The following is a 23,595-nucleotide window of genomic DNA, read 5'->3' as shown; positions in this document are numbered from 1 at the left end:
GGTTCTATCCCCAGTACCTCCATTAAAAAAAAAAAAGAAAGTGGAAGTGAAAACATTGAGGTTTTGTTTTTGTTTTTGTTTTTGTTTTTTCCGTTGTATCTCAAGATTATCTTCCCAGGAATTGGATTTAATGAATTCTTGGCCATGTTGAGGTTGAGGAAGCGTTTAGTGGCAAGTTTTTGTTTCCCTGCCAGTCCCATCTTTCCACTTCATTGCTGAGCTAATTGACACTTGCTGGCAAGTATTTGACGGATATGCTCTCAAAGGGCTGGTGAAGAACCCGAAAACACTCTGGTCAGTGGCCTCTAACTGGAGGCTAGGTCAGATTTTTGGCCTGCGTTTATACAAAAAAACATTGCCCGAGTCCCTGCAGCATGCCAGGCTCTGGCCCAGGTTGCAAGGTTGGTTTAAGATTCGATATGTTATTTGCGTTGGGTGTGGGGAGAACAGGCAGCTTCCCAGAGCCCTCCCTACTGACCTCGATTCCTCTAATGCACCCCCACCCCACCCTGTTACTTGGAATGCTTCTGAGTTATATTTGGTGTTTATAAGTTATGCACAGATACAGTCTAAATGAGAGCTTTACATGGTAGGAGTAATGGGACTGGGTTTTCTTTCCTTTTCTCATGTGTCCTTCATGGGCCACCAGAGAATTCCAAAGTTCATGAACCCAGGGTATTTTAACCCGTTTCCTCCCTGATTCATAAACTAAGAAAACGTATCTCAAAAACTGTAACGTAAAACGTCAGATTCTTCCTTATACTGTGGCTCCTGCTGCTCCCCCGCTCCCCTGTTCTCGGCCTCTTGATTCTTTTGAAGGTTAAGACTAGGTTAAACTGCCCTTTCCTTGTGAAGGAATGGGCTGTACACTTTCCAGGCCTGAGCTCTTGCTTATTTGGGTTTAAAGGAACCTCAGCCCAGGGGCTCCTATTACAGAGAGAAGTGAGGAGAAGTGGGTTGAAGCCTGCCCTTCCCTCTGTTTCTCTTGTTATGATCTGGTTGTTCAGGGTAGAGTTGGGTGAAAAACAGGGCAAGAGCCCACTGAGCCCTTGAGTTGATAACCTTGGCCTTCAGGAGGCCCGGGTGTGTGTTTCCATGACTCTCTCGGAGTATCTAACACAAGCTGCTGCCCACACGCAGCCCCACTAGAACTTTTAAGCAAAATGCAGAGCAAAGCTGCTGCTCTCCACCGTTTCCCAGGGCTCAGCCTCCACCGGCTCTCTGGCATGTCAGCACTTGCCTTCTGTTTTTTCCATTGCACTCCTCCCCAGCTCAGCCACAGGGGCCCCACCTCTCCCAGGATCGGGGTATGTGACCCTGGAGCCCAGACAGCCTTGCACATAAATCTTCCTGGTCCACCTGCAGTTCGTCTGTCAGCGGCTGCCCCACTTCTCCGTCGGATGTGCTGTTCCCACACATCCGTTAGGCAACCCTGCGGCCTCCCGGGGCTGTTGGAAATTCAGACCAGCCCTAGCCCATCTCTAGGTCTTCATTTATCTTGTCCTGTATCGTTCATTGCCTGCCATGCCCAGGCTTTTCCACACTGAGACCCGAACTGGTAGTGAATGAGCAGCCACGTCACAACTATGGCCAGATGCCGTGGGGGTGCCTTCTCTGAACTGGTGCTCCTTATTCAGCAGGACTTTACTCCAGGGCAGCTGAGATGATCCAGGAGCCAGGTCAAGATAGGGAACTAGACCAGCCCAGAGTTTCTGATTGGCTTGAATCAGATATGAGCAATATTCGTAGGTTATCTGCCCTAAAAGACCTGGAAGCAGGTTTTTTTCCAATATGGCAAATGAGGGTAGATTGTATGAGGGGAAATGAGTAGAGTTATGAATGTTTTGAAAGCTCTCCTTGATGCTAGGTATACATGAAAGAAAAATGCATGGTGCAGTGGTTCAAGAGCATGGATTTGATCTAATTTTTATTAGCTGTGTGACCTTGGGCAAGTGAATCTATCAGAACTTTCTATAAAAATAGCATATAGCAATTACCAAGAGCTGTGTGAGCACTGAAAAGTTGCACTTTCAAAGTGCCCGGCGCATAGCAAGCGATCAATAAATGTTAATGACTTATGTTATTGGTTTCTTGGGGGGAAATGGAATCTTTGAATGAGGAAAGATCGACAGTGAGTGGCACAGGTGCTGAGTCCTAGGCGATCTGGGGAAAGAAGGGCCTGAGAAGGCTTCGAAGAGACAAAAGCTGGTCTGGGACTGGAAGAATGAGTAGAACTTAGATAATTTGATCTGGGAGAGTTCACATTTTTCCTGCAATTTGGTGAGAGCTTGTAGCAGAAAGACAGTGGAGCTAGGAGTTCAGAGAAATGGTCTCTTTGTTTTCTGCACTTATCCCGTGTGAGTTCGGTGCACCACTGAGCCTTGATTTCCTGGTTGTAGAGGAGCCGGGAGTATCTGCTCTGCCTAGCTCGCGGGCTGGTTGGAAGGCACACATGTGACAGTCATGTAAGAATGCTGTGAAAATGGTAAAGTGTGACACGAGAGTCAAGTCCTTATTAGATCCTTAAGTTTAGAATAAGAAGATGCCAGAAGAATCCCAAACTCCCTAAGACTGGACTTGCATAACCTGCATGACACAGCGCTGGGGAAGGGGCACTGACGCCCCAGTGAGGTCACAGCCCAGCGTCAGCACACCCGTCCAGCGGACAGTTCATATGCTCTTTGGGATTCTCCGTTCACAGTGCCTGAGTCAGTACATCAAGTCGCCCCTCCCCGTAACAACAACAACGATGAGAATAGTAAACAGCAGTCGCAACAATATTGGCACATACAGTCTGTTAGATACTCTGCCAAACACGTCATAAACATTATTCCTCTTAGTTCTCAAACAGTATTATGAGGTAGCTATCGTTATTTCTAGTTTAGAGGTAATTAAGTTGAGGCTTAGAGAAATAATTTACTTGGTTCCATTTAGCTAGTAAGTGACAGAGCTGGATTTAACTCAAATTTGACTCCAAAGCTTAAGCTCTTTGTGCCGTTTTGCTGTTAATCTTAAAGGAGGGGGAAAAAAGCCTTTTTACCCCCTAGACCCTGTGCCAGGTTTCCTTTGGATGATTAGGCATGAGGATGAGTTAAATGAATGAAATGGCTAATATTCGGGTAGTCTCTCTCCTTTTATTTATAGCTCTCTTATTAGAAAATTTAGATCCCACATCATTTCCTTATCACCACCACACGCACTTCCCAGTCCAGAGACGGGGTGCAGCAATGAGAGTAATCCCTCGTACTTATCCTGGGCTTTGTATGTTCCTTACTTCATTTGATCATCAGGACAAGCCCTTGAAACTGTTACTCCTGTTTTACTCATGAAGACATTGAAGCTAAGGGAAGTCAAAGAACTTGCCTAAGTTCCCAGCTAATAATGGGGAGAGCTGTCTAGAATGTTACAACTGTTACCAATAATAATAGCAAGGGTAGAACGTTTCTTCTATCCTGTGTACAGTGTACAGGATGAAACAAAGAGAATGTTTCCTACTTGAACTTTGGAATGCAGTGGTGTGACGTGCAGAGATATTGAATATTTGTGCTTGAGTATACTTAAAATTATTTCTATGTCACGTACATTTAGATAACCAAATCCCAAAACTTGCTGGGAAACGAAGGGTTTATTTTCTTGAATCATAAGGCTGGAATCAAAGGAAAGGGGGATCAGCTATTAAATTCTTATCATGGCACAAAGGTTTTTGAATGTCAAATGTTAAACTCTTCTACATTCAATAGGAATTTTTGCTATGAATCTTCAGTCCCCTAGGGTACCTTTCCTGTCTGTGCCTGTCAGCTTCATTGTCATGTATTTTAAATAAAGCTTTCCCTAACATTCAAAACTCCTTCCGGACCTTCCTTTTAGGAAAGAGACATTAAAAAAAAAAACGTGTATCATGCCGTTGCATTTTTGTTTTCTTTTTACCTTGTTCTAACCGTGTGCCCACACCACCCCCAATCTTCAGAAGTATAAAGCTAAGGTAAAAAGAACCTTAAAAAAGCCAGGCGGAGTGGTGGCAGGGGGTTGGGGGGGACTCTGGGGAAGTATGCAAATGACAGAAATGTCTATGGGAAAATTAAGGGAAGTGAAATTCAGCAAGAAAGAAATTCATTGATGTTGTGATGAAACGTTGTCACTGGAGATGATGACAAATTAGAATCCGTTCCCATGGGGACGGTGCACTACCTACTCATCATTTGACCCATGGCTGGATGCTGGCTAGCTGGAGAATTGACCCAAAAGATGACAAGATGGTTTTAGTCCCGTCGTCTCATCAGCATTCAGGAACCCCTTAGGGGATGAAGGGGAGAGGATAAAGAAGGATAAAAGATGAAAGCTGAGCTGTGGAAAGAAAAATGTTTTTAATTACACTGAGGAGGATTGTGGGTCCACCTGTAGCTTTTTGTTGTGAACGTCCTTTGTTCTCTCCCATCTGCAGGGATCATGGCAGGATACAGACCCAGAATCTGGCCTCTTGGAGATTCTGCCTTGGTAGCCGGTCCTTTTGAGTTTAACAGATACATTCAGGATTTAAGCTCTCTGTGGGCTACCTCTGCTCTAATAGATTCTGTTATGCTTGCCAAGCAACCTGGATTTGGTTGGCATGCTTGAAAGAGATTGCTTTTAGAGAGGAGAAAACATGACCCCACAGTGGAGTTCCTACAGCGAGTCCCCGTCTCAGTCCTCATCCGAAGGGCATGGGACATCTCGGGCAGTGGGGTCACAGGAGGCTGGAGCAACCCCTGGGAGTCCAGAGACCCTTACGGTCCACATGCCTCTTTTTTCACACGACCAGTGGGAATTAAAATTTCATCTTACTGCCCTCTAATGACAGATAAATTAATTCAGATCAAAACCCAGAGGAAAGGATTGAAGGGTACAGTCACTTGGTTCTCCTTCCAGATTATGGACAAACGCACACCCTGGAGTAATTAGAACGATTTAAGTTAGGTCGGTGTAACTTACGCTACGGTAGCCAGGTAGTAACAGATAGGCACAGTTTTCGAGAAGATCTTATTTCACTTTTTGGCCCTGTCCATTTTTCATGTTGGTGGTAGAATTCAGCAGTTCTCAACTTCCTCTAAGTTTTGATTTTCATTGGAATTATGAAGAATGCTAAGTGAGATATTAACTATTAAAATCGAATTCTTATTATGAAGCAGTGAGATTGTGTATGGTTTACGGTATTCTGCCGAGAATTTCATAGTGTTTGTTAAAATGGGTTTGAAAAGAAAAGGCGGGGTAGGTTGTTGGTGTGCATATTACAGAGAAATGCTGCATGAAGGTTGAAGCTTAGGCTCTGAAGCAGAATGCTGTTTTAGGTCCCAGCTCTCCTGCTTACTAGCTTTGTGACCTTGAGCAAGTTTTTGAGCTGTCAGTGTCCACCTCTGGGAGATGGAGATTTGTACTTCAGAGGGTTCCTTGGATTAAATTGATACACGCTTGCGAGGTACTTAGAACAGTGCCCTGTGCATAGGTTGCCCTCAACAATTGTTGGCAATATTATTTTTAAACAAAATAAGATGGAGTGTACAACATGAAACACTGAGGAGTTTCTGGCCAACAGGTACGAACCCAAGTAGAGGGAGGTTACTTTTGAGACTTCCTGTTAATTGTCACGTGTGTCTGGGCTCAGCGTGCAAGCTATTGCCTCCACTAATGAAGAAATCAGCTTGAGGCCCACTGCAACCAGGAGACCGAAGGCAGATACCACCCGCCCTTCCTACCTCACCACCAGGCAAGGGCCCCTCTCCCATCAGCCAGAACCCCCAACCCATCCAAGGGACTCTTAGTCCCACAGTCAGCCCACTCTGTGCCTTGCCTGATGATGATAGTATGAATTCCATTCCCTAGATTGTGTGATTTGTCATCATTTTTAAATTTCAAGCCACTATTGCAGCTTCTCTTAAGTTTGATTTGTCTGGGGCAGATGAACACACAGATTTTATGGACAAGACAGTTCTGAGTTCGAATGAGTGAGAGTTCTTTTATCTTGCGACTCATTGATATAAATGACAATCATTACATTGTAGGGTCCTTCTGGTTTACAATTTTCTGAAGAACCCTGAGATCTCTTTGTAACAGGTTTATAATTTGCACGCTACAATCCCGATAATTCTGGTGATTTAGACGCAGTGCTTCCATCCATGCAGCTTTGTTTAGCTTAGCTTCAATGTGTTTATCTTATGATGGAATCCAGCCTGTCCTGGGTGTTCTGGTTACTTGTTGCTCCGTAATAAACCATCCCAAACTTTGTGACATAAACAACTGTTTCTCTATGCCTATGGATTCTATGGTCCAGGCATTGCAAGGATGACTTATCTCTGTTCCATGATGTCTGGGGCTTCATCAGGGAAGACTTGGGGCTGGAATTATCTGGAGGCTTCCTGACTCATATCCGGAGCTGGGGCTGGGATGGTTGGGGGACTAAAGCTGCCGACCAAGCACTTAACTGTGGCGTCTCCATGTGTCTCGGACGTCTTGCAGCATGAGAGTTGAGAGCATTCCCAGAGAGACAGGCGGGAGCGTTGTAGCCCTTTGTGGCCTAGCCTTAGAAGTCACAAAGTATCGCTTTCTCTGTGCGCTACTGATTGAAGAACCAAACAGTGGAAGTGGAGAGACCCTGTTTCTAAAGCGTTAAAAGAATTGGAGCAAGTTTAGAGGGGAGGGTACAGCTCAACTGGCAGAGTGCATACTTAGCATGCACAAGGTCCTAGGTTCAATCCCCAGCACCCCCTCTAAAAATAAACAAGTAAATCTAATTACCTCTCCCCTCAACACACCAAAAAAGAAAGAATTGTTGCAAGTTTTTATAAAATTACTGTAGTTAAGGCTCAGTCTTGGACATGAGGGGCTTCTGGTTTCTACCTACAGCAAAGCAAGCCATTTGGTCTATATTCCAACTGCTTAACTCAGCCGTTATATAATGAAAGCAGCCATAAACAGCATGTAAACAAATGACTGTTTCAATAAATAGCTTTATTTAGGGACAGTGATGTTTGAATTACACATAATTCTTAAGTAGCACGAAACACCTCTTTAAAAAAATTACATTTAAAAATGTAAGACTCATTCTTAGCCCCCCCAAAAAAAGGCGGTGAGCCAAATTAGAATATCATGATAAAAAAAAAAAAAGGCGGTGAGCCAAATTAGAATATCATGATCAGCGAGATCTAACTTTTTTCTTAAGTTAGAATTCCCCAAATGTTTTTCTCACGTGTTTGTATGTTTGTGTATGTGTGAGAGAAAGAAATGATTGCAATTTCCCTTTGCATTTCCAAGAAGTGAACTTGTGAAGGTATTATTTGGAATTTCAGTCCTTTCAGGCACACCTTATCTTTACCCTGTTACAAAACATTTGTTCCCAAGGGCAATGAAGGACTACATTTGTAGGTGGGAAACTAATGATATCTGTTTTATTTTAGAACTTAAAGAAAAAAAAAGAATTTGTTCTTAATGAAGTTTCCAGAAATACATATTGTTGTATATTTTTAAAATAAGTATCACATGTTTTTAAAGAGGTGGTGATCCTTAGACCAAAAGATAAGGTTGATGACTCTCTGGAGAATATTTTTTTAAAAAACCATTATTAGTTCATTCAATATTTTTGTCTTCCATCCATGCCGGACAGTGTAGTAGGTGCTGAAGCTATAGAGAGGAACAAAAATGTGTAGGACCTGCCCTCACAAAGCATACAGTCTAGTGGGGTAATGGAATGTTCAACAGATGGTAGCCCAAGGGACAGCGGTATGAGAACACACGTCAGGTTTTCAAGCTTGACCTGTTCTCTCATCCTCACTGCCCACTGAACGTGAGAATCTAGGGAAAAAGGATTGTTACTTACTGCAAACTGCTGTTAAACATGGCAGCGCGTCTGCTGATAGTGAATAATCCTATCTGTGTGTTTGGGTTACATTTTGAAGAACTACAGGCATCCTCGATGGCCTCTTTCACCATCTTCTCACCATGGGAAAGGAAAGACAAAGAACTAAATAGAAATACATAAATACTGAAATGTGTTAGATTTTTTTTTTTCCTCCTTAAAGAATCATTTTGAGTGGTGGAGAACTAACCTAGAAGAACAGTTTGGGACCTATTGGCTGAATTACAAATTGGGGTGCTTATATTTGATTTTTCTCTGCATTAGATTTTCTGATGGGGTTCTATTGACTTTGGTGGGGGCATATAATTCCTGGTTCTGTGCGTTGTAGGATGTTTAGAAGGATCCTGGCCTTCGCCAGCTAGATGCCATCAGCACTCTGCACCAAGCTATGACTACCAAATCCTGTCATCTCAAACTTTATCCCATGTCCCCTCTGGGAGGCAAAATCACCAATAGTCTCAGTTAAGATGGGAAATTAAACTGTGTCTCTACATTGTATTGCAAAGACCTCAATGAGAATAAGGGACTTTTTTTTTTTTTTAATAGTCAGGAATCTAGCTAGTTGAGGGAGTAGAATTGCAGGCGGGCTTGTTAGTTTTTAAGACGCACAGTTCCTCCTTTGAAAATGCGGAAATAAATTTGGACAACCTAGTATAACGTTAAACATGACACTCGTACTCTTTTCTTGTGTCTGGAAATTTTTCTAAGCTTCATAGTTTGTGCATCATACAGCAAGAATGAGAACCTCAGTTATTTAATGGAAACTCTGAAAGTGCCTGAATATCACTGGAACAAAATCAGATTTTAAAATTGATTTGAGAATAACAAATGAAGATACTCTGATTTGGCTCCATGTTCTCAGCCTGTAAGCTGTTGGATGGTGTGAGACTCATAACCCAAAGGAGACGATTAGTTCTCCTCTAGTGTGCTGATGATGAACAGCTCTGCAAAACCAATTAGCTATAATTCTATCAGTCATTTCATTTGGGTAACATTTTGTTTAAGGGGAAGAAAAACAACACTGTTTTCCCTGGAGATCTGTAATTAAGCTGTGATATTTGGTGGGAACAATGGAGGGAAAAGCGGTATGCTTAGCAATCTGCTTTTGCTATTCCCACGTGAAAGTAAATTATGATGAAGTGTTCTGTTCTTGGCAGTTAAGAAAGGCATTTGTCCATCTTAAAGGTGTAACAGACCAAACCACAAGTATATTTCTAACTATATATTTTGTTTTATGTGGATGTCTGCATTGCACACCTTTAGAGATTTGCCATTCACATGGAAGACTGAGTGGCGCCCCTAGAGTTGTGTAGCAGAAGATACTGTATGTCATTTCCCTTCCTTCAGGTATTTTTGTGAAAATAGATCTGAAAAATCTTTGTGAATCCAGAACCATCAATGGTGGTGTTTTTTCTTCCAATCGCTGTTGTTGCTCTGTAACTTCTAAAACCCGCAGTCATGCTGACAGTAGTATCAATAGACTGTTTTCCTTTCTCCAGCAAGGCATTTTACCAATCAGTATTATTCTATTTGAATTTGAACTCATGAGATGTGCTTAATGTATCATCATCTGAGACTGAAGTTATTATTTTATCGCTATTTGAATATCCTTCTGTGACTTCTGGGCATTTTGCAATTTTTATTCAATTATGCACAGTGATGTAAGACTTGGGTGTATGTGTTTGTTTTACCGGAAGGTTAGTACATTCCAGCCTGTGACACAAATTAATTCGCTTATTAGAAAAAGTAGAGTGAGTTATTGTCCTGGGCTTTCGATTTATTTTGCTTACTGTCATCCCACAGCTAGCCAAAAAAATCCGAGAGAAGTTCAACCGTTACTTGGATGTGGTCAACCGGAACAAGCAAGTTGTAGAGGCATCTTACACGGCTCACCTGACGTCTCCACTAACTGCAATTCAAGACTGCTGTACCATCCCACCTTCCATGATGGAGTAAGACTCTACATCTCTTTGCTATTGTTTAAACCAGGAATTGAATTGCTTTCCATTCATATTCAAAATACCAGTTTGTTTACTGCAAAATGTCTGGTGTTGCTGTCTTAAGTAAGTCCTTTTCTTTACACAGACCATTAACTTTTAAGGAAGTGTGACTCTATATCCAGGAAATTCCTGGACCTTCCCTGATCACCTTTCTGTCATGCTGGAATCCAGGTTCAGAAGTGTCAAATAGTACAGAGTTGACTAAGTCTAGACAATTGCAAACATTTTTTCATGTGTTAATTAATGGGTAACCAGTAAGACAGTCTCACTGATTCTGGTAATTTGCCTAATATAAGGGAATGCTTTTTACATTTGATTAGAATAGCAAAAATTCCCACTTCATACTTTAGTGTCTTTAAAACTGCCAATGTAGACGTGGCTTCAGATAATACTGAAACATAATTAGTGTCTGAATGGCTGAAGATATTTTTATTTGTTGGCATAGTGATATTTATATCTGGAGGGTGTAGGGTCAGGTGATGGTGGAAATTGTAGCAGAAAGAACACTTACCTAGGGGTACACAGAACTTAATTTTGATTTGGTCTCTAACTAGCTGTGTGACCATAATCGGGTTACTTAATGTTTATTTTTATGCACAGTTTGCTGTCAGTGGGTAATAATCTTTATTACACCAATTTAGGATTGGCTATTTAGAACGACTAAAAGATGTTAACATGCTTTAAAAATTATGAGTGTAAGTGTTACCATAATTAGTATGTATCACTCTTTTTATACAATAAGTGTTCTTGAAGCTATGCAAGGGGCAGAGACGACATAGTTTTCTGGTGACTAAATGATGCTTTGCTTCCACAAGCAAGTTTTTACTTATTATAGCTTCTTGGTGGGTATGTAAGTAACAGAGCATCCTCAAATCATTTCGTTCCTTCATCTGTGTGATACTAAGACAAGCCTTTCTCTCTGGCTTATCCTGTCAGCAGCCTAGAGAAGATCATATTAGTTGTTAACTAAACTAAATGGAAAGGGTGTACAATTTGGAATGTGACTGTTTGGATATGAGTCTCAGCTCCAGGACTTAATGCTCAGGTGGTCTCGGATATTTGATGGTTTTGACAACACCCTCCCTCATCTCTAGAGTGGGAACAATAATGGATACTTCACAGGGTATTGTGAGCATTCAAAGAAATCAACTGTGAAAATGCTTTGCAAACTGTAATGTTCTGAACAAATATTGGCCATAATATTTATATACTTTCATATAGTGAACATTTTTAATTAGGTTTAATCCAAGAAGATGTCCTTTTTTATATCTAGGACATCAGTAACAGTATTTTTGACAATTCCTCTCTAATCTAAAAATAAAAAACAAGGTCCAGCTGCATTTTGAACCAAAGAAAATCATTTTCCTGCCAGAGAGAGGAGATAGTATAGTAAGGGAGAAATCCTCAAAGCTAGAATTCTGCTTAAAACAGTGGTGCTCAAACAGGGTGACTCCCCCACTCCTATCCCCTCACCCCCAGGACATTTGGCAATGTCTGGAAACATTTTCGGTTGTCACCGTTGGAAGGTGGGGACCCCTGAGCTGAGGTCAGGGGTGCTGCAAACATCCTATAATGGACAGGACAGCCCCCAAAGTAAAGAAATGTCGGGCTCAAAATGTCGGTAGTGCAGAGGTAGCCGCAGAAGGTGGGAGATCTTCATGAATTCCTAAGTGGAACTGCAGCTCTATATGAAACAGAAAGCTTGAATTGACTGGCGTCTACTTGTAAATCTGCCCACTTGTCTCCTTCCCATTACTTGCCCACCTCGTGAATTTCTATTACCGTTTCAAGAAGTAACTCAACAATTTGCTGCGCTCCATAGCTTCCTATTACCTCTCTCTTTTTCTCTCTTTCTTTTTTTTTTTTAAAACCTCTCTTTTTTTCCCCTTTGCCCCTGAAGAAATTCATTGCTCCCCAATCTTTGTTCCCATAGTAAGTTTGCTACACCTCTGTTACGGTGTAGAACTGAACGAATCACGTGCTGTTGGTAGGTCTGCCTCCCCTGCTGTTCTGGGCAGGGGTTACACTTCATCCAGTTTGATCCCAGTACCTCGCAATTGTGTTTGATTACTGTTTGTTGGAATCTGAAATGACTTGAATATGGGGATGAGTGAGGGGATGTCGACTCTCAAGAAATTTAAAAAATTATTGGGTGAGGGCCAAACACTGAACATAATTAATAGTTAGGGCAAAATGTGACACAGCGGAGATGTGCTGTGGTTCCTTAAAGCAGAGAAGTATACCAAGTGGATGGCATCACAAAGAGTCTATGAACTTTAGAAGCAACATCTTGGGCTAGAGATTATCGTACTAAGTGAAGTAAGTCAGACAGAGAAAAACAAATATTACGTGATAGCACTTAATATGTGGAATCTAGAAAATAGTACAAGTTAACTTATTTACAGGACAGAAACAGACTCACAGGCATAGAAAACAAACCTATGTTTACTAAAGGGGAAGCGGGGGAAACGGATAAATTAGGAGTATGGGATTAACAGATACGCACTACCGTATGTAAAATAGGTAAACAACAAGGATTTACTTATGGCACAGGAAGCTATATTAGGTATCTTATAATAACCTATAATGGAAAAGAATCTAAAAATAATATTATATGCACATATATGTATATGTAACTGAATCACCTTGCTGTACATCTGAAACTAACACAATATTGTAAAGCAACTATACTTCAGTTTTTTAAAAAAGAATGCATCTTATTTGATCTGGTCATTTGGAGGAATATCATAAGAAAATGTTGACATGTTTACAAAGATAAATTTGTAAGAATGTCACCGTAGTGCCATTTAGAATAGAGAATATTGTAAATATCCTAAACTTCTAATAATAGGAGATTTGTTAAGGGAATTATATCGCAGTCATAAAGTGGTAACATGATAAGATACAGTCTTGCTGTAGAAGAGAATTTGCTGAATTGTGAAACTGGCCACACATGTGTACACATATGTACACGTTGAAAGTTTGGGGAGACTCACATCAAAATGTTTCGGGATAAAGACAGTGACTTCCATTTTGAATATGCTGAGATAAGGGTTGAGGTCTGAGATGCAGGCCATCCAGATACTTGGCAGAAATCAGTGGTCTACCTTTAGGTGAATACAATAAAACATAAAATGCAGTGTCTGCCCTCCAGGAACTTCTCATTTAGTTCAGTTTAACATCTAGGAGACCGCAGTTATACTCCTGGAAGGATAGGTGCTGAGGAAGCAGGTTAGTTTGAGACACTGTTCCTCCTTCAGAGGCTGGACCTCTGTGTTTGGTTGAATGGGAACTCCGTGGAGCTGCAGTGTGACCTTCTCTCCTCACTAGGAGTAATTGACAAAGCTAAGAGTTGTCATTTGGGCTGAATGTAATAAAACCTGAACAGTTCTGATGATAAAGCTGAGTAATCAGAAGATGTACAGATGAGCAAAAAACAGGTTCCCTCTAGCAGCGTATTTAAAGAGAGACATGATCACAACTGTCTGCAGCAAAAAGTGGTAAGTGACAACTACCCTTCTCTTAGACTGAGTCTTCTTGGCTTTGCATTGAGTTTACTTACTTATCAGGGAAATGTGTGAAGGGCCTTTTGGAGTGAACTCTGAGCTGACGCTTTTCTAGCCATTGACTGAGTACAAATGCTTTCAAAAAATTAAGAGGCTTTCTCAACCTTTTTAATGAAGAGTCAAAAATGGAAAGAGTTCGTAGTAAGTTATTGCTGTGAACCAGGGCAGGAATCCTTAGCTGCCTTTTCCCCAGGCTCTCAAAAAACGCTTTCATCTGTATTTTCTAACTATTACGGTATCCCACTGAGCACATTTTCAGTTCTCTTTCCTATATTCCAGGCCCTCCAAAAAAAGTCTGCATTTTGAATCTCAAGGAGTTCATGTTGGAGTTAAGTGCAGAAAGGAACTCCCAGTCTACGGAAGCAATTTAAGGACTTGACTAAAAGCAGGGTTTTCTGGTTTTTTTTTTAATGCTAGGCAGATTTGGTTTTGAATCATACCTCTTTCATTCATAAGTTGACCTTGGAAAGTCACTTACTTTTGAACCTCAGTTTTCTCATCAGTAAGATGAGAATATTGATACTACCTGCCTCACAGGGTCACTGTAGGGAGATGCTCTAGGTCATTAACTTTTTTATTTGATAAGGAGGGATTTCAATATTATCCTCTATGTCAAGAGATACTGTTTTTTCTCTTATAGAAATAGCATAAAGTTTCTTTTTGAAATAAATGTACCTAAATTAAAAAGTGAATTAATTTAAATGAAAATAGTAAGTGAATGTGACCAAAGTTTTGAAGGTGATCTTCAAATGGTAGTGACTGAAATTAGTGAAAAATGGACTCAAGTTTGTTGTGAAAGCTCTTCCAAACTGTAAGATTTTACTGTTCTATAAAGCAAATTCTTCATACCCATGAATTGGCTTCGAGCATATGCACTGATACTGCCATTCTAATAAAGAAAACCCATTGGACTTGAGGTAAGAGATCGCCGGTTTTAGATCTGGATCTTGTCTGTTCTTCATTGTCTGGGGCCTGTAAACATTTTTTTAAAATCCAACACTGGCCCAAGAGCACTCTAGCTGTTTGTTACTGACATTGTTAAAAAAAAAAAAAAAAGTGTCTGTAGCCTTTTGACCTTGCTTGTCCACTGTGTTAAACGTGGGTTAGCCCTAGACCAGTATTTTTATAACCAATTTTAACCAACGGCTGTTTTTTATTTTTTGTATTAGTCCTACTTTGATTTTTACTGATGTATAATACATATTTGATTTTTGTCACTGCAGCTTGATAATGCATATTTAAAAAAAAAGAAACTAGAATGCCCAGTTCTGAAGGGAGAGGGGCTTTAAAGCATTCTGTTAATAAGTATTCTGCAGAATACACCCTGAAGGCTATACTGTGATGACAACAGAGAGAACCTCCAAAGCAGCAGAAAATCGATTTTTCAGGTGATTTTGATACTTCCCTTCTCAGACCAGTCAACTCTTCTGACTTAGGAGCCCTGGAAGCTAATTACAGTGTACAGGGTCCTGCATTGTGATTAGGAATTCCGACAGTATTTGTTGAGGGAGTGATCTGAAGAATTAATATTCTCTAATGTGGGGGAAAAGATAGGCTATGGCTTACTCTAAGACAGACTCATTTTCAGTGGTATCACTTTAAATAGCACACTTTTGAGAAGGAGGTTATTTACTCATGTAATTTAATTAGCAGCTCCCTTTATGCTGTAATGGTGTAGGTGGTGAGGGACCGCAAGGTCCTGGGCTCCCTCACAAGGATCACACAGACACACAAACACACGATAACACTCATGGACTGTATCTGGCCTGCAGATGTGTTTATCTTGGCCCCACAGGGTGTTTTAAAGGTTTTAAAATTTGTAAATTTTTAACTCTCTTGCCAACATTTGAACTTCGGAGGAATTACACATTTTAAAAATCCAAATTTCTGACCTCTGTAAAATCAGATCTGGCAATGGTGGCTCCACATGCCCACTGGGCAATGGCTGCTGTGAAGAGCAGCTCCTTTCGAAGACAGGGTGTGCATTCTCTCGTTCACCACCACCCCCCTTAGTCCCAACTGCATTACACCCAACCCAGTCCTCTGACTTCCATGACCTACTTGGCCCACATTAGCATGTGATTTTGCAAATTCCTGATCTGGAAAGACTATAACATGTTAATAAATGTTTAAAATGTCTTCTCCATGTGCGTTCCCTGGTATGCCAACTTAAACACGCATGCTCCTTCTGTCAGGTTTTAAAGAGCATAGCTCCTTTATGCATAACACTGAGATTGTCCCGAAACCTGGCTTGCCACAGAGATGGGGTTCTGCCGTGCACATCTGAAGCAATGCTTAGACAGCAGGCCCTGCTAACCCTTGGCTTTTACACAAATCAATCAATAACTTTATCTTCCATATCTCTTAATCCGTTTCTCTCCTCCATTCCCCAGTTTCTTCTGGAGGTGTTCTGCCTGTTGGCATTCTGATCTTTTATTTTTGATGTCTTTATTTAAGAAGAGAGGAACAATGGAGAAGGTGAACCAGGGAGGAGATACTGGGAAAATGAGCTTAGATTTTTTAATTCTTTTTTGTGTCTCCAAGTGGGACTCAGTGCTGTTATCCTCCACTCAGTTAATGCTCGTTAATTGGCTAATCATGGTGAGAACTGGCATTAAAGCATCCAGGCCAGGTTGGGGATGAGCAAAGTGATACTCTGATGGCACTACAGTAAGTAAGCAACTTGTTTCTAAGGCTGTCTGAAGCCAGCCACCTGGAGCTAGGAGACTTCAGCTGCACAGAGAATTCTCCCATACCCCTCAGGGGAGACTTAAAAAGCTTCATTGATTCCCACAAGTGAAGAAACTCTGGGAACTGTTGTCAAATTGGATTCCTGCTATTTTACAAGTTGCTCTTTGCGTTGGGGCATCCACTGAGATGGATACAGTCACTGGGGAAGGCATACAGGACTCATCTCTCTTTCTGAGAACCCAGATTTAGTGCCTCCCTTGGCTGGCATCCAGGAGAACTGTATGATTTCAGGAATCAGGCCTTATCACTCACCTGTTGAGGGTATTGTGCTGCAGGCAGAGCAGATGGCATGGGTTCGAATGCAAGAACACAGCCTCCTCATTACAGTTCTCATGAATAAGCCCCTATTATGACTCCCCATCAGTCAGGGTTCTCCTGAGAAACAGAACCAAGAGGATGTGTGTGAGAGAGAGGAAGAGAGATTTACTTTAAGGAATTTTGGTGATTGTGGGGATCAAGTCCAAAATCTGCAGGATCGCCCAGCAGGCAGGAGACCCAGGAAGAGTTGCAGTTCCAGTTTGCTGGCAGAATTCCTTCTTGCTCAGGGAGGTCAGTCTTTGTTCTATGAGGGCCTTCAGCTAACTAGATAAGGCCCACCCACAAGGCCACTGACTTAAATGTTGATCTCATTCCAATAATCCCTTTGCAGAAACATCCAGAATAGTGTCTGATCAAATATCTGGACACCCTGGCCCAGCCAAATTGACATAAAATTGACCATCACACCCTCTTCGAGACAGAATAGAAAATTGAACTGCAAAACATACCACTGGAGTTGAATTTTTATTAACCCTCAGATTTAGATTAGAGGATTCCAGACTCTCATTCCTAGAACTTTCTAGTGTTCTCCTGGACTGCTTCTCTTTAAAAAAAAAAAAAAGTTAATGGCCATAATAATAAGCTATCTGCAAAGTAGTGTATTCATTTGAGTTAAGTCTTTATCCATGTAAATTGGTGGTATATTTTGTGGCATGATTTAGATGTTGTGCAAATTTCTGGGTTCACATTTTAAGTCCTTCAAGTGTTACTGACACACAGGAACCAGAAATAAGTTACTTAGGGAGTTGTTTTTAATTTTGTTGATGAACATGCTGACCGATCTGATTTCTGTACGAGGCTCTCTGGGATTCTTCAGGGACTTAAGAGCATCAGGTTGGGGTTTGTGTTTTGCCTTTCCTTTTTTTTTTTAACTGAACTCAAACATAAGCATTCTTTCCTTTTTAATAAGAGGCAAGCCTCTTCTTAAGTTTTTAAAAATTTTGAATTTTAAATCAAGTCAGTCTCTACTGTGGTGAAGAAGAAATACCTGAAAACGGTGAAGACAGTTGCCCTTTCACTTTAAGTTCAGCTATGGTGCATATCATGGGACTGTGGTGCTAAGACTAGTTCTGCCAGTTTGCTATGTGATCCTGGAAAGTTCGCTTAGCCTCTTTAGTCCACAGATTCCTCGGCTGTGAAATGAGCAGTTTAAACTATACTCCAGAGAGCCACCTCTTAAGATTTCATTAATTTCCCTCAACCTTCTTAGAAGTTTTGGTTTTGGAGCCATTTGCCATTATCGGCAACTTTTCCTACTGCCCAAATTGGTAAATTCTAGATTCGTTAGGGAATTTGTTTTCATCTTTTTGAGAGCTTCCTAGAGGGGGGACAAAAGAGATGATACTATGCATCAAGGCCTACAGAGATTAAATGACTCACTCATTTAGTCATTCATTTTCAAAAAAATAAACATTTGTGGAATGGTTTATGGAAGAAGCATTTCAGCTGAGTGTTGAAGTGGGAAAAGGATTTGAACATACAGTGATATGGAGGAAGAGGTCTCCGGGAGAGAAAGGTCAGTTTGTAGAAAGCCCTGTGAAGGAAGTGGCCAAGAGCACTGAGGAGGACATTGTGTCTGGAGGAAGTGATGGGAGGAGCAGCTGAGAAGCCGGGTTCAGAGCAAATGCTGAACTTTACTTAGGAGACTCTGAGCTCTTCAAATGAAATCAAGGACAATTCTTCTCTTGCTTCTGTGTTGACACATAGTGGACATTCAGCAGATACTAGTTGCTTGAACGAGAGAATTTAAAATCTTTGAGAAATGGAATGAAATGATGATCCCCTTAAGGGAATGTTACTTGTCACCCATGTAGCCACTAGAAGACATAGTCTGATTTCGTCGGTGTAGGCAAGGAAAAAGAGGGGCCTGAGCTTGGCTGTTGGCACCCACTGCCTTGGGTGTTTGGAAGAGGGAGGAATCGGAGGTGGCTGAGGCTGATTCTGGGTAACTGTGAAGAGTGGTTGATACCAGGTTTTCAGTCCTATTTGTATCGAGAGCAGCCTCTCATCTTTCTTCTCATTACACTCGAGTTCAGGGACCCTGTCAGATTCAACTTTGTATTCATTTGCTGAAGGAGTTAGTGTGTGGTAGCAAACCTAATTTTGTCTTTACTTTGAGTATTGATAGTGATGACGATTTCCAAATTATTGAGCTACTTTACCTCCAGGCAGAAGTTCAAGTACTTTTATGCCCATTCAGAACAGTCATTGTTTTCATCTGAGTATTATTCCCTTGAGCTCTGATAGGAAACTTAAGTTAATGTTGACTTAGTCATCTCAGTTATTAGATTTAATCATCAATAATAACAGTAATGGATATGAATAATTATAACAAATACTAATAATTGTATTCAGGGTAAATACAAAGGCACAAAATTTCCGAATATCTATGTATGTATCACTTTCAACTCAACTCGTCTGTATCACGTTCAAGGCAGTTCAGTGTGCGCGACATTGTGCTAGACACTGTGGCAGACAAAGATGAACAGAACAGGTGGTACCTTTTAGGAGCTTGTGGGACATATGCAGAGTAAGCTAAACAGACTGTGCCAAGTGTCATGAGAAAGCTGGACTCTTTTAGGAGAAAAAGTGATCTTAAACAGAGGTCTCTGAGCACTCAGGCTTGGTACAAAAGTGGTAGTTGAGGCCTTGAAGAGTGGAGCTCCTTCAGGCAGATCTAGGGGAAGGATGCTTCAGACCAGAAGACAGCAAGCATCATAGCGCATTGAGGGTGGTGAAGAGGAGGACACAGCTAGATTGGCAGATAAGAGATGCATGGTAGTGGCTCAAAGTCCTTGGTTGACTGGACACATTTCCCTCCATAAGCAATAGGTTTTAAAGCAAAGGAAGGCTGTAGTCAGATCTAAAATTGGGGCAAATTAATTAGTTGGCAAGTGAAGGATAAATTGTGGTGGACAGGAAAGTTGCTTGTCAAGTTGGACCATCCTAATAATCCAGGAGGAAAGTAATGACACCTTAAGGAAGGATTGTAGGAAAACAAAAAGGTGTCCTGGGCAGTGGTGGGTTCCATAGAATATTATCCATAGACAGGGAGTATAGAATAATATGGATTCTGTCAGCTAGACTTTACTGAAGATTTGAGTTAGGGGGAAGATTTGAAAAAATGGTTCTGAATTTTAAATTGAATATCTCAGAGGAGAGGCATCTATTAACTAGCACAGGAAAATAAGAACAAAAGATATTTAAGAGGAAGATCAATTCAGTATGAACCACTGATTTTGATTTTGAATCACATGTGGATCATTCTTAGGAGGTGTTTGGCAAGCAGTTGAGGTTAGCCTGTAGCATCATTTTATTTTCATCCTATGAATATTTTCACCCCCACAGTTATGTTCTATACATGGCAGTTCAGGAGAGAGGGCAAAGTGAAACTGTAGTTTTACTGTTGAGTTAACGCACAGTTGAGTTTTGTATAAAATGATGTTTCTAGACGTAACAGCTGACCCACATGTGGGCAAATCCAATTTTTTTCAACCCTATTTTAAGGTGGTGCACATGAAAAAACGATAGATGTTTAATCCAGGGGTGAGGGTATAGCTCAAGTGGTAGAGCACATGCTTAGCATAGACAGGGTCCTGGGTACCACCTCTAAAAATAAATAAACCTAATTACCTCCCATCCCTCCCCAAAACAACAACAAACAAATGTTTAACCCTATATATGTTTTATTTCTTACTGTTACTGTTCTTATGAAAAACAAAGCACTGTGACTTAGCCAGGTGCTTTTGCACTAAAGGCTTTTGTTCTTTTGATGTCACAAAGTCAAATAATGTGACAAGCGTGGTTCTTGACCACTGAGTTTAATTTTATCATAGTTCCTATTTCCCCAGGAAGATGTGTTTTGTGTTTTTGCCCCCAAAGTAATGAATGGCGAGTCTCAGTCTTTCAAGTCATTCTTCCTGCCTTGTTGGTTAAAGATTATTATTACCTGCAGGCAGGCAAAATGTTACAGATACAGTCTTTATAGATATCGGTACCAGAAGGACTTGAGCTGAGCTCAAAATTGAACAAAGATTTTGCACAATGCTTTGCATTTCAGAAGGCCTGCTCAGTTACAGTATTTAACTTATGTAAAGGAGTTACATATGTTTATACCACAGTAACGTACTTTCCTCTGTATACATTATTTTACTTACATGACTTTCTTCCTATGATCTCAACAGCTCAGCAGGGTACAATCCACCAGCTCCCCCATCTTGCAGGTGAGGAAGTGGGCGCAGAGAGGTTGTGTCTGGACTCAGGGGAGCTGGGTTTTGAATCTAGGGTTCCTGATTCCGCATCATTTTGCTCTTAGTGACAAAATACTTTGGCCAGTGGTAAAATTGGAGTGGTGTATCTGCCAGTTGAAATGCTGTACTATGTGTTCCTTCTTAGAATTTCACTTGAGGCTATTGTATGACCCTCAATAGGCTGACGATAAAGCTCCCATTGTCTGTTTAGTCTGTTTTTCAGTCTTAAAAGTGTGTGCTGCAGTAGTTTATGTCATTTCCCTGTGTGTGCGTGCGTGTGTGCGCTCAGATAAACATCTTCAGGACTGTTGATGTGCACTCTCATAGCAGAAAGCACCAGCGTTTAGGTCTGCTGACAGTCCTGCTTTCTGGATTTTCCTTGAGTGACCTTCACTGAAGGAGGGACAGGAGACCCGCCACACTGCCTAGAATACTGATTTCATCAGTGGCCTTTTATGGATTTTAGAGAGTCTTGGTCTTGTGGTTTTCCTGCTTGCTTGCTTCCTTCCTAGCTGTCTGTCTGTCTAGTCTTTAAAAGAAAATACCTGGTAGACTATGCTAGCTGTAAGAAATAGACCCCATTGTAGCAGAGGACTTCCCTTGAGATTTTCATACATTTTTGTGCAAAAGTATCTAAATGTTTTCAGAGAAGGTCATGTTTTTAAAGTCGCTGTGTCTATAATCTCTCTGGGAGACTCGACTAGTCTGGTCTGATGATGGACCCAGTATCTTCACACTCGTAGCTTTATTAACTTTTCAATATTGGGTCAGTAATTTCTTTTGAGGACACATTAGCTGTAAGTATTTCACATCTTATGTTTCGTGTTTCTTTTACGAAACGGAGATTTGGACAGACCTTGTCTATCTCTGATGCGAACGTGCCTGAGAGATTGAGCCAGTTCATCTCCAAGGTCATCCGCCAACTCTGAGGTTCTTAGTGCCTCTCTTTGATGTCTGTATCGCACCGCTCCTGGTTGTCTGCTGTTTCCTAAGTACGCAGCGTATGTGCAGGAAGAAAACCCACGAATTTACAAGCTCTGTGCTCTAAGGCTCTAATCCCAGCAAGTCTCAGCCTCTTCAGTTTTTTGCATTTTTTTCATTCAGCATTTACTAAAATTTTACCCTTCACAGGCAGGCTCCCTAGGCTCTAGGGATAAACATGGGAAAGGATCTCTCTTATATCTTCCTGCCAAGGGATAAAGTATGTAAATAAGTAACTGTGAAGTACGTTAAGTCCTTGTTAGAGGTCAAGTGGGAGGATGGACAAGGCAGAGGCTACGGAACAGCACAAAGGGAGCCTATGCGTCCCACTGGGCCTCTGTCCACCTGCCTGTTTGCTCTTTTATTTTCCCAGATACCGTTCTTTATTCTTCACGTGCCCCTGCCCCAACCTGGTGACGAGGCAGTGAAAGGATAAATGTTCCATGTGGTTCTGGGGCCAGTTCCCCCAGATGTCACTTGTGTGATTTTCCAGGCTTGTGTGAGAAGGCAGATTACATGGGATCTAGGAGCCAAACACAGGTCACATCAGGGCCACCTCCCAGGGATCTGCTGCAGTGGGGAAAAGAAATGTGGCTGATTTGTATGATATTTAGATTTTAATAGCGAGGGAGATGCTTTATTGCTCGAAAAGCCTTACCTTCCAAGGGCATATGAACCCAGCCTGGTTTCCACTCTGGCTGAGTTGCTGAACCCTGCAGGTTTAATCCTTATTACTGATACGAATGGAAAGAATGTGACTTATCTCTCCAATCTCCACGGAGATGGAAGGAAAAACCATTTCTCGGAACATGATTACACATTATTTGACAGCTTTTCAGTTTGCCCATTAATTTAGGTGTTTGAATAAGTAAACTCGGTTGGGGGGGAGTCGAGGATCATTTACTTTATAAATGTGATAGTTCCTTTTTGAAGTGATCCCACTCTTACCCCGTCCTCCACCATTCAAACAGTTTAAATATTTGCCAGTGCAGATGTTTGATTTTTATCTTAGCTCTTTCTTTGTTTAACTTTATTCTCATGGGTGGTTAAGTGGAAGATAAGGAGGTTCTTGTTTAATTCTTTTCAACTGGTGTTGCTCAAATATTTGGAGAGCAGACACTTCCCAGAAAGAATGAGCGGGAACCTGGCTGAGTGGAGGTGAAGTGAAATGTCTCCTTGTCATATCTTAGCGAACCAGACACTGTTGGGCCGTGACTAGGACATTTTTTGGTGTCCAGACCTTCTTTTCAAGGCTCCTGTAGCTACTGGTCAAGGGGTTTGCCTTCTTTGCGTCCCAGAAAAATGTGTGCTGCTCTTAAAGTGGAACGTGGCAGTTGGGTGGCAGTAGCAGCAAGGGTCTGCCTTGTGCTGGGAGCTCCATCAGAAGCCTCACAGCATTTGTTCCACACCAGCTTCTGATCTGACACTAGATTTTGCTTCTGTAAGAAATGGTAGGGTATTTTTTTTTAACCTTTTGTACCTGTCTGTAGCAGTGATGAAAAACAAGCCAACAAGGAAAAAATATCCCCTACTCTACTAGCTGTCATCGTATAGGCTTTATTTATGGACTCAACTATCAGTGTAAGCCTTTCTTTTCTGAGATAGACACAAGGATTTGCTTTTTAAATTATTACCTGAAAAATGTGCCCATGAACGATATACTGCATTTCACCGGCACCCTTGGAATCCACATCGTTGGTGTGGGTTTTGCATGCTATGTGATAGATTGGCCAGACTTCCGTGGAAATGTTGAGGAAAACCCAGGTTTTGAGTGATTTCCCTGGCAAATCACCATCCATAGGAAATTTACACAAAGACCAAGAAAGAGATTCAGAAAGTAAACC

The 23,595-nt window shown here is 41.3% G+C and overlaps 1 protein-coding gene across 6 annotated transcripts in view; it reads left to right on the top strand.

Annotated features, from left to right (window-relative positions):
* CACHD1 (cache domain containing 1) overlaps positions 1-23,595 on the top strand; it is a 230,649-nt gene that overhangs the window by 95,421 nt on the left and 111,633 nt on the right. For all 6 annotated transcript variants that reach the window (XR_012511191.1, XR_012511193.1, XR_012511192.1 and 3 more), the window contains exon 3: positions 9,689-9,837. Coding sequence is in view for 2 of the 6 variants with exons in the window: in XM_045512456.2 (XP_045368412.2) it covers positions 9,689-9,837 (149 nt within the window). In the remaining 4 variants the exon portion in view is untranslated. The remainder of the gene's footprint in view (positions 1-9,688; positions 9,838-23,595) is intronic.

Source organism: Camelus bactrianus, chromosome 13, assembly GCF_048773025.1.
Source record: "Camelus bactrianus isolate YW-2024 breed Bactrian camel chromosome 13, ASM4877302v1, whole genome shotgun sequence".
Taxonomy (NCBI): Eukaryota; Metazoa; Chordata; class Mammalia; order Artiodactyla; family Camelidae; genus Camelus; species Camelus bactrianus.
This window is presented reverse-complemented; position numbering and strand designations above follow the sequence as displayed.